This window comes from Oncorhynchus nerka, linkage group LG14, assembly GCF_034236695.1.
Source record: "Oncorhynchus nerka isolate Pitt River linkage group LG14, Oner_Uvic_2.0, whole genome shotgun sequence".
Classification (NCBI taxonomy): Eukaryota; Metazoa; Chordata; class Actinopteri; order Salmoniformes; family Salmonidae; genus Oncorhynchus; species Oncorhynchus nerka.
The window spans coordinates 41,829,657-41,845,329 of NC_088409.1; the positions used below are offsets into that span (position 1 = coordinate 41,829,657).

The window sequence follows — 15,673 nt, forward strand, 5'->3', positions numbered from 1 at the left end:
TCTACATTGTTGGGATGGGCCCGAAAGTAAGAATTTCACTGTTAGTCTACACCTGTTGTTTATAAAGCATGTGACAAAGGGCCCGAGAGTTAGGATTTCACTGTTAGTCTACATCTGTTGTTTACGAATCATGACAAATAAAATGTGATGGAAAAAATAGTTGATGATTTGATTGGTAAAGACCTGTGACCTTATTATGAAGCTGATGCATTATTACATTAACTGATATGAAATCAGAAGATGATCCCTCCCTCATCATGGATGCAAATGCTCAATGTATTAGGCTACTTGCAGAATGAAAGATCCCCCTCTTCTCTCTTTTTCTGTTTCTGTTTCTCTTTTACACATACACATAGGCCTACACACGCCGTTGCCTCATAGTTATATCCATTTACCTGATTGTTCAGAATAATTACTGAGTTTAAAGTCATAGCTATGAATATCCCTAGTACAGTAGCCTATGGGCTCTGTCTGAAGTACAATTCGAATTTTATTAACATTCTTTTTCGAGACTTTCTTTGTCAATCGCTAGGGGACTCTAGTGCAGGTCTGCTATAGTGTTTGAGTTTTGAAGGGTGTGTGACTGTGATTACTCGTCCGCGCCACTGTGTGCCGCTCAGGATGTTGCAGCAGCAGCCTCTCACTGGCAACGGGCCCTCTAACGGCCGGGGCCTTGGCCTGAGCTCTCACCCCGGTATGCACCCTCTAAACTCGGTTCATCCATCTTCCCACCACCGCTCCGACGGAGACACGGGCCACGAAGGCGCAGAAAATGGACATGAAAGCCGCAGAGACATTGGCGACATATTGCAGCAAATCATGACCATCACCGACCAAAGTTTGGACGAAGCACAAGCAAAGTTAGTCACAATTGTTTATAACGTATTCAGATTTAGTCACACATTTCTGCAAATTTGCTCAATGGCCAAGAGTTAGCTAAAGTTTTCAGAAGTTTTAAATTGTTTTCTACTTTGAAGTGTTTTAATAAGCTAGCTAGGTAGCCAACGTTGCTAGCTAGCTAATTGGCTTTATGTCATGATATGTTGTTTATTAAATAGTTATTACTTATTCCTCTGGGCTATTTACACGGCTGTTGTTGTTGTGAATTTTTTGTGGCTAACTCGATGAAGAGGGTGAATTCTTGCTAAGCTAAAACTGGCCAGTTATCTAGCTATGCTCTATTGCTTTATTGTTAGCTTGCTAATGTGTTACTACTAACGCGTTAGCCAGTTAGATTTACATGTATATGAATTGCAAGATATTATAAACGGATTGTGGCCATGATCTTGGCATTAACCATTTCATGCTACATTTGTTCTACGAATAAAATGTTAACATATTATCTAGATATTGTAGCTGCTGCTAGCTAGCCATTTCATTACGTAGCCAACGTTAGCATAGCAGGCTACAGTGAACTCCAGTCAAAAGGTCACGAACAACAGAGCCGATGTTTGTTGTTGTGAATGACATATAGTTAACGTTAGCTAGCTAAATAAAGCGTGTGAAAGCAGGGAGCTAGCTAACAAACAAATAGCTAGCTAACTAACAAATATTTTGTTCGTGCTAATGGCTCGTTGCTAAATAGCTGACTAGATATACAGCTACAGTAGCTAACGTTAGTTAGCTAGCTAATAATAACAATAATATTTTTTTCCAATCGTCAGAAAACACGCATTGAATTGCCATCGAATGAAACCAGCTTTGTTCAGCGTCTTATGTGAGATCAAAGAGAAAACAGGTAAGTTAATTTTCACTAATTGAAACCCTTTGTTTGATTTTAAACTTGTTGCTAATTCGTTTAAAAGTTTCTGGCCATCTGTGATGAAACAGAAGAAGATGTTGGCTCCATCACAATAATAATGAGTTGCGCATAATCCATGCAGTTAGATGACAGTTAGAAAATTCTTTAGCTATTTTACATTTTCAACAAAGATGTATTGTGTATGATGACTTTTCAAATATTACCGCAAGATGACCCTTCCGTCATTTGTTTCATCCACAAAGTGCTTCTCCAAGTCTGTACCTCAGAGGGATAATATTTTAATATACACTGAACAAAAATGTAAACGCAACATGTAAAGTGTCCCATGTTTCATGAGCTGAAATAAAATATCCCAGAAATTTTCCATACGAAATTTTGTGCACAAATTTGTTTACATCCCTGTTAGTGAGCATTTCTCCTTTGCCAAGATAATCAATCCACCAGACAGGTGTGGCATTTCAGGAAGCTGATTAAACTGCATGATCATTACACAGGTGCACCATGTGCGGAGGACAGTAACTGGCCTCTCTAAAATGTGCAGTTATGTCACAGATAACTTTAGGTAGTGTGCAATTGGTATGCAGACTGCAGGAATGTCCACCAGAGCTGTTGCCAGAGAAAGTACTGTTCATTTCTCTACCATAAGCCACCTCTAACGTTGTTTTAGAGAATTTGGCGGTACATCCAACCAGCCTCTCAAAGCAGACAATGTGTAACCACGCCAGCCCATGACCTCCACATCCGGACTTCTTCACCTGCGGGATCGTCTGAGAACAGCCATCCGGACTGGTGATGAAACTGTGGGAATGTACAACAGAATAATTTCTTTACCTGACTTCAGTTCGGCTGCGTAATCGACTTCAGTGGGCAAATGCTCACCTTCATTGGATATGGCACGCAGGAGAAGTGTGCTCTTCGCGGATGAATCCCAGTTTTCACTGTACCGGGCAGATGGCAGACAGTGTGTATGGTGTAATGTGGGCGAGTGGTTTGCTGTTGTGCGTTGTGAACAGAGCACCCTATGGTGGCGGTGAGATTATGGTATGGGCAGGCATAAGCTACGAACAACGAACACAATTATATATGGAAATTTGAATGCACAGAGATACCATGACGAGATCCTGAGGCCCATTGTCGTGCCATTCATCTGCCGCCATCATCTCATGTTTCGCATGATAATGTAAGGCCCCATGTCACAAGGATCTGTACACAGTTCCTGGAAGCTGAACATTTCCCAGTTCTTCCATGACCTGCACAATGTCACCCATTGAGCATGTTTGGGATGCTCTGGATTGATGTGTACGACAGTGTTTTCCAGTTACCGCCAATATCCAGCAACTTCGCACAGCCATTGAAGAGGAGTGGGACAACATTCCAGAGGCCACAATAAACAGCCTGATCAACTCAATGTGAAGGAGATGTGTCGTGCTGCATGAGGCAAATGGTGGCCACACCAGATACTGGCTGGTTTCCATAAAAAGCCCCTACTTTTATTTTTATTTTTTTATGTATCTGTGACCAACAGATGCATATCTGTATTCCTATTCATGTGAAATCCATAGGTTACGACCTAATGAATGTATTTCAATTGACACTATATGAACTGTAACTCAGTAACATATTTGAAATTGTTGCATGCTGCATTTATATTTTTGTTCAGTGTAATAGGAGACATTGTAACTTAGTTTACCATGAATCAGATTGACAGACCTCTCTTGTTGCAGGCCTATCAATGCGAAATGCTCAGGAGGAAGAATCACAGGACCCACAGCTGGTGCGATTGGACAACATGCTGCTGGCGGAGGGTGTGGCTGGGCCGGAGAAAGGTGGCGGGGCGGCAGCGGCGGTGTCCGCAGCCACCAGCTCTGGAGGCATGTCTCCAGACAGCTCACTGGAACACTCCGACTACAAAAGCAAGTTGAGCCAGATTCGCAACATCTATCACACTGAGATGGAGAAATATGACCAGGTACTTTTCTAGTTGTTGTTTTTTTTCAAGCAGTGGGGCAGTCCGAAACCTTTTGTATTGTTTTTTTGCTTTATTGAAGAGATAGTAAAGTGTTGGAAAGACGGGGAAGATAGAGGGAGGGTGAGTCAAAGAGCAGTGGGCCGGATTCAAACTCATACCGACTCTGACATACACTGTGCATGTGTGCTGGGGTCAGTGGCTGTACTTGATTTAAGGTGGAGGGACTTGACACTTTGCACACACTGAAAATTACACCCTTTAGCGAAGTAAACTAAAATGAGGTGATGTTATAATTTAGGTGAGATAATTGAACATGAACATAAATGACCGACGTCAACAGTGTCGGCCCGCTGTTGACTTCCATCCTTTGAGCTCAACTGACTGTCATATCTGTCTCCAATCCCCCCTCTCGCTCTCTCTCTCCGTGTCTCCTGTAGGCCTGTAGTGAGTTCACTACCCACGTGATGAACCTGCTGAGGGAGCAGTCACGTACGCGGCCGGTATCACCGAGGGAGATTGAGCGCATGGTGGCCATCATCCACCGCAAGTTCAGCTCCATCCAGACACAACTCAAGCAGAGCACCTGCGAGGCCGTCATGATCCTGAGGTCCCGCTTCCTCGACGCCAGGTCAGCGTGTAACACTGTTATTGGGGTGACATAACACCTGTCAAAACTTGCCATGACAGTGAATGACAATTCATATACAGGTAGTATTTTTAATGAAGAATAAAACATTCCATAAATGAACAGTGGTTCATGGTCATACCAGTCATATTTCAAATCAAATTTATTTGTCACATACACATGGTTAGCAGATGTTAATGCGAGTGTGGCGAAATGCTTGTGCTTCTAGTTCCGAATGCAGTAATAACCAACGAGTAATCTAACTAACAATTCCAAAACTACTTCCTTATACACACAAGTGTAAAGGGATAAAGAATATGTACCGTAATTTCCGGACTATAAGCCGCTACTTTATTCCCACACTTTGAACCTCGCGGTTTATACAATGACGCGGCTAATTTATGAATTTTTCCCGCTTTCACAAGATTCATGCCGCCAAAAAGCTGAGCACCGTCACATAATGTGACATAAATCGAGCGCTCTCAAACTTCCCATCATTCTGATTACGGTAGTAATTTTGTCACCCTCATCATGGCAAAGACACGGAGAAATGCATATTATGCAGCTTTCAAGTTGAAGGCGATAAATCTGGCTGTTGGAAAAGGAAATAGAGCTGCTGCATGGGAGCTTGGCCTTAATGAGTCGATGATAAGACGTTAGAAACAGCAGCGTGAGGAACTGACTCAGTGCAGAAAGACAACAAAAGCTTTCAGAGGGAAGAAAAGCAGATGGCCCAAAGTATTTGCAGCCACTCGACATCAGTGTAAATCGTGCATTTAAGGTGGCGCTCCTTGTTCAGTGGGAGGCTTGGATGACAAGTGGGGAGAAATCCTTCACTAAAACGGGCCGCAGGCGAAGAGCATCTTATGGTCAAGTCTGCCAGTGGGTCCTGACAGCGTGGAGCATTGTCAAAAAATCCACTATCATCAACGGGTTTCGAAAGGCTGGACTGCTGCGTGTTGAAGGGGCAGCATGAGCTCAGCGGGGTATTTGCCTCCGGATGAAAGTGACGAGAGCGACAATGAAAACGATCCAACATCGGATGAAGCAATTCTGAGGCTATTCAACTCCGACACCGAAGGAGATGACTTCAGTGGTTTCAGTGCACAGGAGGAGGAAGATAGTGACCAATGACTTTCTTGGTAGGCTACTGTTTTAATTTTTGTTACAAGCCGTGTTTCGTTAAAGCCTATTTATTTTTGTTACAAGCCGTGTTTCGTTTAAAGGCTGTGTAAAGTTAATTTGTTTCAATGTACCGGTAGGCACCTGCGGCTTATAGACATGTGCGGCTTATTTATGTACAAAATACATATTTTTTTATAATTCAGTGGGTGCGGTTTATATTCAGGTACGCTTAATAGTCCAGCAATTACGGTACATAAAGATATATGAATGAGTGATGGTACAGAGTGGCATAGGCAAGATACAGTAGATGGTATCGAGTACAGTATATACATATGAGATGAGTATGTAAACAAAGTGGCATAGTTTAAAGTCGCTAGTGATACATGTATTACATAAAGATGCAGTAGATGATATAGAGTACAGTATATACGTATACATATGAGATGAATAATGTAGGGTATGTAAACATTATATTAAGTAGCATTGTTTAAAGTGGCTAGTGATACATTTTACATCAATTCCCATTATTATTTACAGAGCATAATCATGTTATTACAGTGCAGGTTGTGAATGACTATTGTGTGTCAATATCAGTTGTTACTGTAGTTGTGAAACGTATACTTCTGCCTGGGTTGCATGACTACTCTCAACACACTCACCTTTGTGTTGTCAGGCGTAAGAGACGAAACTTCAGCAAGCAGGCGACGGAAGTCCTGAATGAGTATTTCTACTCCCATCTCGCCAACCCTTACCCCAGTGAAGAGGCCAAAGAAGAACTAGCCAAACAGTGTAGCATCACTGTCTCTCAGGTAACCTTGTGTCATAAGTATATGCGTCATATATTTACTATTAGCTCACCCGTTGATACGCCCATATACAGTTGACTCCATTGACCAGCCTCTTACTGGCTTGTTAACTGAACAGGTGTGCAACTGGTTTGGAAACAAGAGAATCCGCTACAAGAAGAACATTGGGAAGTTCCAAGAGGAGGCCAACATCTATGCCATGAAGACGGCCATCGTGGCGACACAGAGCGAGGACTCTCCACACACGCCCAACTCAACAGGTAAGAGCTGAGGAAAGGAAGCCAGGCCTAGTGATACAAACTGTTTTGAGTTTATGGTTCATTTGGTAGTAGAAATGGATGGGTTGTTAGTGTTTTTGTGTTACGGAGCAGCAAGAGGAATATATATATATATATTCTGTTGAGTCTGTCAACAAAATTCAAACTTAAGGGGTACACCATATTTAAAGGGATGGCTTAAAATAAATGTGCTGAAACCCCTATTGAATGAAACATCTGTTGCCCAGCAAGTGGGAGGGTTTTCAGTGGTTGAATTACATTTAATCAGCACACGCAAGGGAACCATGTCTGCAAAGCCCGTTACGCAACTGAATAAGATACGTCTGAATTACAACTACTGAGAAGTGCATAGGAAAGGCCTGCTTGAGAAAGGTGTCATTTTCTAAGTTGGAATTGGGCCTTTTGTTCTGTCTTGCCAACTCCTTGCCCAACAATAGAAGTCGGTTTTACAGCGCAATCAGATCTGGGACCAGGTTGATGTTGTAGGCCTAATAGCACTTATTAAAGACGTCTCCCCTTTTGTTCCTCCACAGGATCAGATCTGGGACCAGGCTGATGTTGTAGGCCTAATAGCACTTATTAAAGACGTCTCCCCTTTTGTTCCTCCACAGGATCAGATCTGGGACCAGGCTGATGTTGTAGGCCTAATAGCACTTATTAAAGACGTCTCCCCTATTGTTCCTCCACAGGATCAGATCTGGGACCAGGCTGATGTTGTAGGCCTAATAGCACTTATTAAAGACGTCTCCCCTTTTGTTCCTCCACAGGATCAGATCTGGGACCAGGCTGATGTTGTAGGCCTAATAGCACTTATTAAAGACGTCTCCCCTTTTGTTCCTCCACAGGATCAGATCTGGGACCAGGCTGATGTTGTAGGCCTAATAGCCCTTATTAAAGACGTCTTCCCTTTTGTTCCTCCACAGGATCAGATCTGGGACCAGGTTGATGTTGTAGGCCTAATAGCCTTTATTAAAGACGTCTCCCCTTTTGTTCCTCCACAGGATCAGATCTGGGACCAGGTTGATGTTGTAGGCCTAATAGCCTTTATTAAAGACGTCTTCCCTTTTGTTCCTCCACAGGATCAGATCTGGGACCAGGTTGATGTTGTAGGCCTAATAGCCTTTATTAAAGACTTCTCCCCTTTTGTTCCTCCACAGGATCAGATCTGGGACCAGGTTGATGTTGTAGGCCTAATAGCCTTTATTAAAGACTTCTCCCCTTTTGTTCCTCCACAGGATCAGATCTGGGACCAGGTTGATGTTGTAGGCCTAATAGCCTTTATTAAAGACTTCTCCCCTTTTGTTCCTCCACAGGATCAGATCTGGGACCAGGTTGATGTTGTAGGCCTAATAGCCTTTATTAAAGACGTTTCCCATTTTGTTCCTCCACGGGATCAGATCTGGGACCAGGTTGATGTTGTAGGCCTAATAGCCCTTATTAAAGACGTCTCCCCTTTTGTTCCTCCACAGGATCGGGGGGCTTCTCACTCACTGGACCAGACCTTTTCCTAGGTGTTCCACCAATGAATGGAGAGCAGCCTGTCTACATGGGAGCACAAGTATGGAACTTCACTGTCATTCACATCATGTTACATATCATCTTTATTTTAGCTCGTAACTATTTGAGAGCACATTCTCATTCACAACAACAACCTTGTGGGGGAGATGTATTGGAGTGGAGAGGGGTTAATGTAGGTTAATGCCACTACAAGTCACCACATGTCTTTTTGTCTTTGGCAGACTAATGGGAACTGGCAAGGGCAAAACACACCCCCCTCTGCCACTTCCCCAGGAAACGACCACTCAGGGGAGTCTGACTGATGGCCCCGTCCACTTTGTGTCGATGACATAGATGGAAAGAAAACGGAAAAAGACTGAAAGAATGATATCACTCTTACTTGGCTGCAGTTTTTGTATGTCTTTTCTGTTTCTTACTGTCCAATGATATTATGTCCATGTTCATTATGTTTGTATGAGCTGTGTGTGTGTGTGTGTGTGTGTGTGTGTGTGTGTGTGTGTGTGTGTGTGTGTGATGTTTTGTAATTGGGATCATGGGTTTTGTTTTCCACTACTTTATATGTTACTGTGGTATGTGGGCAGGGAGGCTTGGGAAATTGCATTACCATTGTTTTATTAGGCTATATTATTAATGCTGTTACAAATATTTTAGGATTTTAGTTTAAAGGTCAGATATAGTTGCATTTAGAGGATGTGGGGGCAATAGAGAAAATCCAAAGATTTTGTGTGTTTGTTTTCTCTTTTCTACAGGGCTTGTTTGTCTGTGTGTGTCTATATCATGAATGAAGTATGTGTGCTGGTTATGTTAACAGTTTGAATGAGTATATCAACAGTGCTGTCATTCTGTACAGTGAGTGAAAAACACCTGTATTCTCTCTACCTCTTTTACAATAAAGACTCTGTATTCACAGTCAGTTGGTTTGTCTTGATTGGTTGATATTAGTATAAGAGAGACAGGTCACCTCCTAATATGGCAGAAGAAGAAAAAATTGCACATTAATCGTTTATTGATTTAGATATTTAGAGTAATTGAAGTTACTCATTTATTGACTGAGTTTATATCCCTTCTGTCAGTCTACTGTTAATTTAGGAGCAAGGGGCCTTTTACAGAAAATGTAAACAGCACATGATTGACATGCTGGTATTTGGGGTAATTTCAGCATGATATCTCACAGCAGAGCCCCCTTACAAAGCTGTTTGGTTCGAGTCAGGCATGTGGTTATTTAGCTTCTCACTTCGGGCTTTCTGTTCTGCCTTTTTAAAACTTGCTGCCTCAATCTCTGGCGCTGCCCTCCTGGGGTTGTCGCTACTATCGACTATTGATCTGCGATCTGATTGGGTGGGAGCATCTGTAGGAGGGACTATGATCACTCTTTCTATGGGCTCAGTGGCTATTTTCTCTGATAAGGCAACATAAATCGGTTCGGGCTGCTGTGAACTGGAGCGACGCTGCAGTGCATTCTGGGTACAGGAGAAGGACCGCTGTCGAGGAGCAGGCTGGGGTAACAGGAAGTGCGGTGTCGCTGCTCTCGGGACTTCCTGGGGCCTTTCACGATCTTCGTCCTCTGAGGTAACCTCCTGTAGAGTGCTGATTGGTCTTGGTGGACGCCCCATGATTCTTGGGGTAACCAAAGCGGTTGCTGATTGGTTGAGCTGTGGCCGCCAGTTCTGAGGGGAAGGGCACTGCACTCTGCCCATTGATAAATCACTGTCAAAAGAAGAGGGAGATCATACGAGTAGGCAGTGATGAATTTGCCTTATCAAGATGAGTAAATTGCTAAATGTTATTGTGAGTAGATGTGCCAAATGCCACAAGACTTTACCTTGGTGGAGGCGAAGACATATCCCGATGCCCTATGACACCAGAGAAGGAGGCACTTCTCCCAGGAAGCCCAGGGGAATTCACCCATTGGCTATACAGAAAGGCACGCTCATCCCACAGCATATCATTGGCTTGCTCCATAGGAATGGGCCCTCTCTGAACCCTGTGAGCCAATAGGAGTTCCAGGACTTGATGATGCATGCCCTCTCGGGCAACATCCAGTGCCCGGCGTCCTCTGCGATCAGACAGATCCTGATTTGCCCCGTTCAGGAGCAGGAACCGGGCGGTGTCGTAGCAACCGTGGAGGGCGGAGAGGAACAGAGCAGTCTCACCCTATCAGATAATGGGAGTGGTATATATCAGAATGGGAGTGTCGAAGCAATAATATTGGAGTGCCCTAAAGTTTAAACATTCTACGCAGATTTAACTGAACATAGTTTCTTTGAAGTTCCTCTTCCTAAATCTTCATACAAGTATGTGAAGAATCATTAAAGCAGAGGCTTCTGCTGGCCTTGGTACCTTGTTGTCCTGTAGGTCCACCGCAGCACCGTAGCGAGTGAGGGTTCTTGTCAAGGAGAGGTGGTTAACTGAGCATGCCCAGTGGAGGGCTGATCTCCCTGGGAGAGAGAGTGCATTTCAAGTGGAGGAAGGTAAGGGAAGGAAGGTGGGAGTTCAGTACAGAAAGAGAGGGAGTAAGTCAGCCAGTGAACAAACATTATACAACAGAGTCAAGCCCAAATGGTGAAAGATGGGGAAGAGGGAGATTTTGAAAGGGAGGAAATGAGAATGAAAATGATGGTGAGGGACTAGGGAATCAGCCCGAGAGGGAGAGAGCGAGAGATAGTGTGTGTGTGTGAGAGAGAGAGAGAGAGAGAGAGAGAGAGAGAGAGAGAGAGAGAGAGAGAGAAGAGCAATGAAGGTTAATATGGTACATCCACACTGCCTGGGCACTAGGGCACATTAACTTCTGTATCAGTTTGAGAGGGGGGCAGCAGGGGTGCTGTAGAGAGGAATGGAAGGGAAGAGTGGGAAGCCATGGAGGTTTTACCAGAACAGAAGAGAAGAGAAGGGGCACATGGGGAGGACCAGAGAGAGATGAGATCAGTTACACTGGTTACTCAAACCCTCAAAGTAATACAATATAGTAATATGTATGTGAGGCAGTGTGTTTATTTATGTCGTTATTACACCCATGGAAGCTACATAACATTTATGGATATTTGTTCCATGCAATATTGATTTTTAAAATACATTTGCACAGTAATCCTCCCATGACACTCTACAGGGAAGTTCAGTTAACAGTTTTTTTTACCGTCTAGCCTAAATTTAGGTTAATAATGTAATTGGGAAATTGGGAGAGTAAAGTGATACCAGTGTGGTCTGTGTTGTTGACCGGCACCCCAGCTCGTAGCAGCTCCAGAACCACACGGTCAAGCCCACTCCGGACCGCACGAATCAGGACCACTGACCCATCTGGACCACACCATTGAACCGAAGTAGACTGTCATAATAATGTTTGGTACAGTCAAAATGGAATACTGTAAATTACAACCAGCGTAATCTACAATTGAAATAAACATATTGACATTTATGTAGAATATGTATGGAACTCACTTGATTGGGTGCTCTGTGATGTGTCGACGGGACAGCATTTCTCTCCCATCCTCTTGGGGGGGCTAAAAGTGGAGCTGAAAGTCAATTTAGTTACTTGCGTAATTACGTTGTGCAAACCGTAAATTATTCTGTGACAAATTAATGTAAAGGAACAATGAGTCATTTTACAAGCCTACTAATACAGTATGTTAACCATGATCAGGAGGTGATGTTACGTTGTGTGGGTGATTGTGGGTGGCTCGGGGGGCTGCGGTAGTGCTTCTGCTCTTGCGTTCGGTGGTCACAGATGGACCTGTTGATGTCCTCCATAGAACTCTGGGTAAAGTCAGTGTCACTTCCAATATCCAGGTCCTTTTTCAGGGGCCTGAAATCATACGTTTATGCTCTGAATAGCAGTACTTTGTGCATACTTAGTGATATGACTACAGTATCACTAGTATTGTGTAAATTAGAGATAGTACAACACAACAGTTTTATCTAACAGACAGAGTAAAATTTCAGTTAGGTTAAAATGACCGTAATGGAAACAACTGAAAGCCATACAACCCATTACAATGAAGCAAATTGTTATCTGATCACAGCGCTGTTGATTTACTAGACTGAACATCCTCTAACTTCTCCCATAATCATTCATCTTCACTCACCGCAGTCGAAGGGCATCCTCCCCCAGTGGCTCTCTGCGTCTTTTCTTCTCAGCCTCCTTCGCTTTCTTCTTCTTTATCCCATTCCTGCCTTTCTCTCTCCCTGTCCTGCCCCTCTGCTCTCGGTGGGGTGTGTGCTGTGCCCATGCCTTGGCCACATTGGCTCCGCTGTCATTCTCAGTGACAGTGGATCTGTGCCTAACCCTCTCTCCTCCTCCCTCCCTCTCCTCTCGTCGTCGTCTCACCCTTCTGATCACCAAGACAACCATCAAGACCAAAGCCAGTACCAGGCCCGTTGCCACGCCGATCACAGCCCATATCCATGGAGGTGTTGCTCCTGTGTGGAGATGGGGGGCAGAGATATTAGGTGGTACTCGCACACACACGCACACACACACACGCACGCACGCACGCACGCACGCACGCACGCACACACACACACACACACACACACACACACACACACACACACACACACACACACACACACACACACACAAACTATGTAACAGGATACATACCATCATTAGTGTCCTCCTTTTCCTCAACTGGGTCCTCCTCTCTCCCTCCTATTTCCTCCCCAACCCCTCTTACACTAATAATGGCCTTTAATTCTGGGTGAGAGGGGACCGACACACGAGTCGATGACGTAGCAGCCCGCAGGAAGTTAGCTGCTTCGATGGCGTACGGGAAACAGGTAGAAGGAAGACGGGAGCACGGCCTGTTATCCACTTGCAGGAATAGGAGAGAACTGTTTCAGAGAGATGGGGAGTGAGAACATTGATGAGATGTTAACAAAATAACCTAGGTTAAAGGTTTTTTTTAAATAGGGGAAGCAAAATCACAATCTCTTCATAGTTACCCATTTGAGTCATCCGAAGAAGCTTGAGCCAGCAGGTTTTCGAGCTGCTGGGGATTAAAGGTGAAGAGGTCCTTGCTGGGGTCAAGGGGCACCGTGCCGCGCAGTTTGAGGGGCGTCTGCAGGAGGGTGCTGAGGGCCCAGAGAAGGGAACTGTTGGAAAATGTGCCGTGTTGCAGGGGGACGTGGGTGTGCAGGAGCAGGGTACCCTTAGCCCACAGAGGGCTGTGGTGCCCGTGACAGTCACTCCCGTCCCAGCCACAGGCGGCACTTTCACAGCCCTGGTCACAGTAAGAGTTGGAATAGTGGTCTCGGCAGTAGTGGATGTGACCTGAACTGAGAGAGGGGATAGTTAGAAGGATGCAGAGAAAGTGTGAACCCCAGCTGAAACATCTGGATGTATACAAAAAGGAAAGTGAAAGAGCAGGGTGTGTTTCATTCCAGGAAAATGTTCTCTCCCCTCTGCTCTTATTCACTCCCCTCACCATGAATATGAGACTACTGGGTAAGAGTAAGTCACCATATTGCTTTCACATATCCAGTCCTGTCAGATCCATGAAGGAGAGTGAGCAAATGGTAGAGAGGATGGAACATCTTCCTGGAATGAAATGCAGCTCAGATCTCCCTGCTGCTACAGTGTCTTACTTGCAGCGTCCTTTGTCCCTCAGACAGTCAAACCCGTCTCTCAGACACTCGGGCTCGGTGCACTCTTTATCACATGACCCATCTCTAAACTTGGCCTCACACTGTCTGGACGGACACTGGGCCCAGGGGTCACCACCAGGAGACGCTGCTGCTACTTGGGGAGGAATCACACACACACACACACACACAAACACAAAGGTTGGATTCCCACTTAATACTAATATACTAACTTAAACTGAATCACTTTGGATAAAAGCATCTATTAATTACAATACTGTATTACTGTATCAAGCAAGAACCTGTGCTTTGACCTATATTTTCAAGCTGTGTATTGTATAGGCCTAGGTGTATCTATCACCACCAAGCATTCATTGTTAACAATGCTTGGTACCGTGCCAGCCAGGCAGGCTATGAAAGGTGTGTCCTTGGCATGAACCATGAAACGGGAAATAGGAGGCCTGACACAAACAGGAAGTTTCCAGGATAGGCGAATAGCAACAGGAAATGGAGTGGGCTGGAACTGGATGAAGGTCGGAGGTCGTCACCCTGGCGATGAGGAATGGAATGGAATGGGACAATAGAGAGGCTTGGCAGGTGTGTGAGGGACAATACAATTATAGCACAGGAGAGTTGGGATTAGACATGGTGTACTGTATAGCAGTGAACATTTAAGAAAATACAGTACAATCTTTGACTCTTATGCAAGCAAAGCACTTTTTGGTCAGTCATATCTTTAAATCAGTGACACATTCACGCAGCATCTTATAAAGTGATGATGAAAGGATGTGAGAGCAGTATATGTCAAGTACGTCATAGTATTTTCTCCTAATGATATATCCTCAGAAATCTATAAAACATAGAAGTGAGAACATCAATGTAAAAAAAAAAGAAGTATGTTTTGTTCCTGGGTTTCAAAATAAAGAAAGTCGCACACTCCATGTATAAACTCCCATCAATTTAATGGGTATTTATCAACGTTTCGGCATCACTGTGCATTCCTCAGGGTTGCTAGGAAGTACCATGTAGGACTTCCTCTCTTTAGTCGATTACCTAGTAGAGACTTTACCTCACTCTCACAGGTATCGAACATCATATCAACAAGATAATAGCTGGAAGATGGACTCACCTTGACAGCACCTGCTCAAACCCAACAGAACAGCTGTCCACAGCACCAGCATCATTAAGGCAGGCAGGTCCCAGAAAGGATGGAGACGGCAGTAGCCTACTCTCTCTCACTATCCTCCCAGCTGTACCAGTGCGGTTACTAGGTCCAATGCCTTAGTCCAGCTATGGCAGGTCCGGCAGGACTGTACTCCGCTACAGTGTTGTGGGGTATCTCTCTGGGTCTCTTCTGGAGAACTTATTGTCTCACTGCGCTCCTGACCACGTTCGCAATGGGATCATGTGAACAGTTTATCTAAAGTATCTAAAGTGGTACACCCCAACTTCCAGTGCTGCTACCACCCACCTCTCTCTCTCTAATTATTTTTCAGAAGCACTGCGGATATGTGGACAACTTCCTGACACTGTGTGGAAAACAATAGGAGCGGTGTGTGTGTGTGTGTGTGTGTGTGTGTATGTGTGTGTGTGTGTGTGTGTGGTCTTTGTGTGAGTCTGCAGTCTGTTTTTCTACTGATTATAATGCCTCATGATGTAATCTTTCAAATGAACCAGGCCCTGTATTCATGAAGCAATCTAGGTGCCCCCTGTTCATGCAATCATACTAATTACGTTAAAAAAGGCTAAACTGATCCTAAATCAGTACTCCTTCTCTGAAACACATTATGAATACAGGCCCTGGAGTAAGCCTGCATATATCACTTTTTTAAAACTTCCCATGCAGGAGCATGTTCTCTGCATTTAAAAATATATATATAATCTTAACTACTGCAAACGACAAATAAAACTATTTCAAAATCTCAAAGATAACAAAGATAATAACCTCCAGGAATGTGGTGGGTGTTAAAATAGACAGATACAGCTGCAGGCCCATATGTCACCGGTCTCAAA

General features: G+C 44.2%; 2 protein-coding genes across 4 annotated transcripts; one reads left to right on the forward strand and one right to left on the reverse strand.

The window, feature by feature from the left end:
* Positions 1–405: 405 nt before the first annotated feature.
* LOC115141114 (pre-B-cell leukemia transcription factor 1-like) lies at positions 406–8,992 on the forward strand. The gene is made up of 8 exons (XM_029679756.2): positions 406–860; positions 1,665–1,738; positions 3,487–3,731; positions 4,169–4,359; positions 6,155–6,290; positions 6,406–6,547; positions 8,035–8,123; positions 8,305–8,992. Exons 1-8 carry the CDS (start codon positions 622–624, stop codon positions 8,383–8,385), a joined length of 1,197 nt encoding a protein of 398 aa, XP_029535616.1. The 5' UTR covers positions 406–621; the 3' UTR covers positions 8,386–8,992.
* LOC115141113 (neurogenic locus notch homolog protein 1-like) lies at positions 8,149–15,133 on the reverse strand. Of its 3 annotated transcripts, none has more exons than XM_029679754.2 (11): positions 14,790–15,133; positions 13,664–13,814; positions 13,022–13,354; positions 12,681–12,910; positions 12,163–12,496; positions 11,734–11,882; positions 11,519–11,592; positions 11,276–11,405; positions 10,424–10,521; positions 9,906–10,237; positions 8,149–9,790 (listed from the first exon to the last, which is right to left on the reverse strand). In XM_029679754.2, the coding sequence occupies exons 1-11, from the start codon at positions 14,842–14,844 to the stop codon at positions 9,268–9,270; spliced, it is 2,409 nt and encodes an 802-aa protein (XP_029535614.1). In that variant the 5' UTR covers positions 14,845–15,133; the 3' UTR covers positions 8,149–9,267. The 3 variants fall into 3 exon arrangements, with proteins under 3 accessions (XP_029535614.1, XP_029535615.1, XP_029535613.1); XM_029679755.2 differs by having other exon boundaries at positions 11,519–11,580; positions 13,664–13,817; XM_029679753.2 differs by having other exon boundaries at positions 13,664–13,817.
* Between the last annotated feature and the right edge of the window lie 540 nt (positions 15,134–15,673).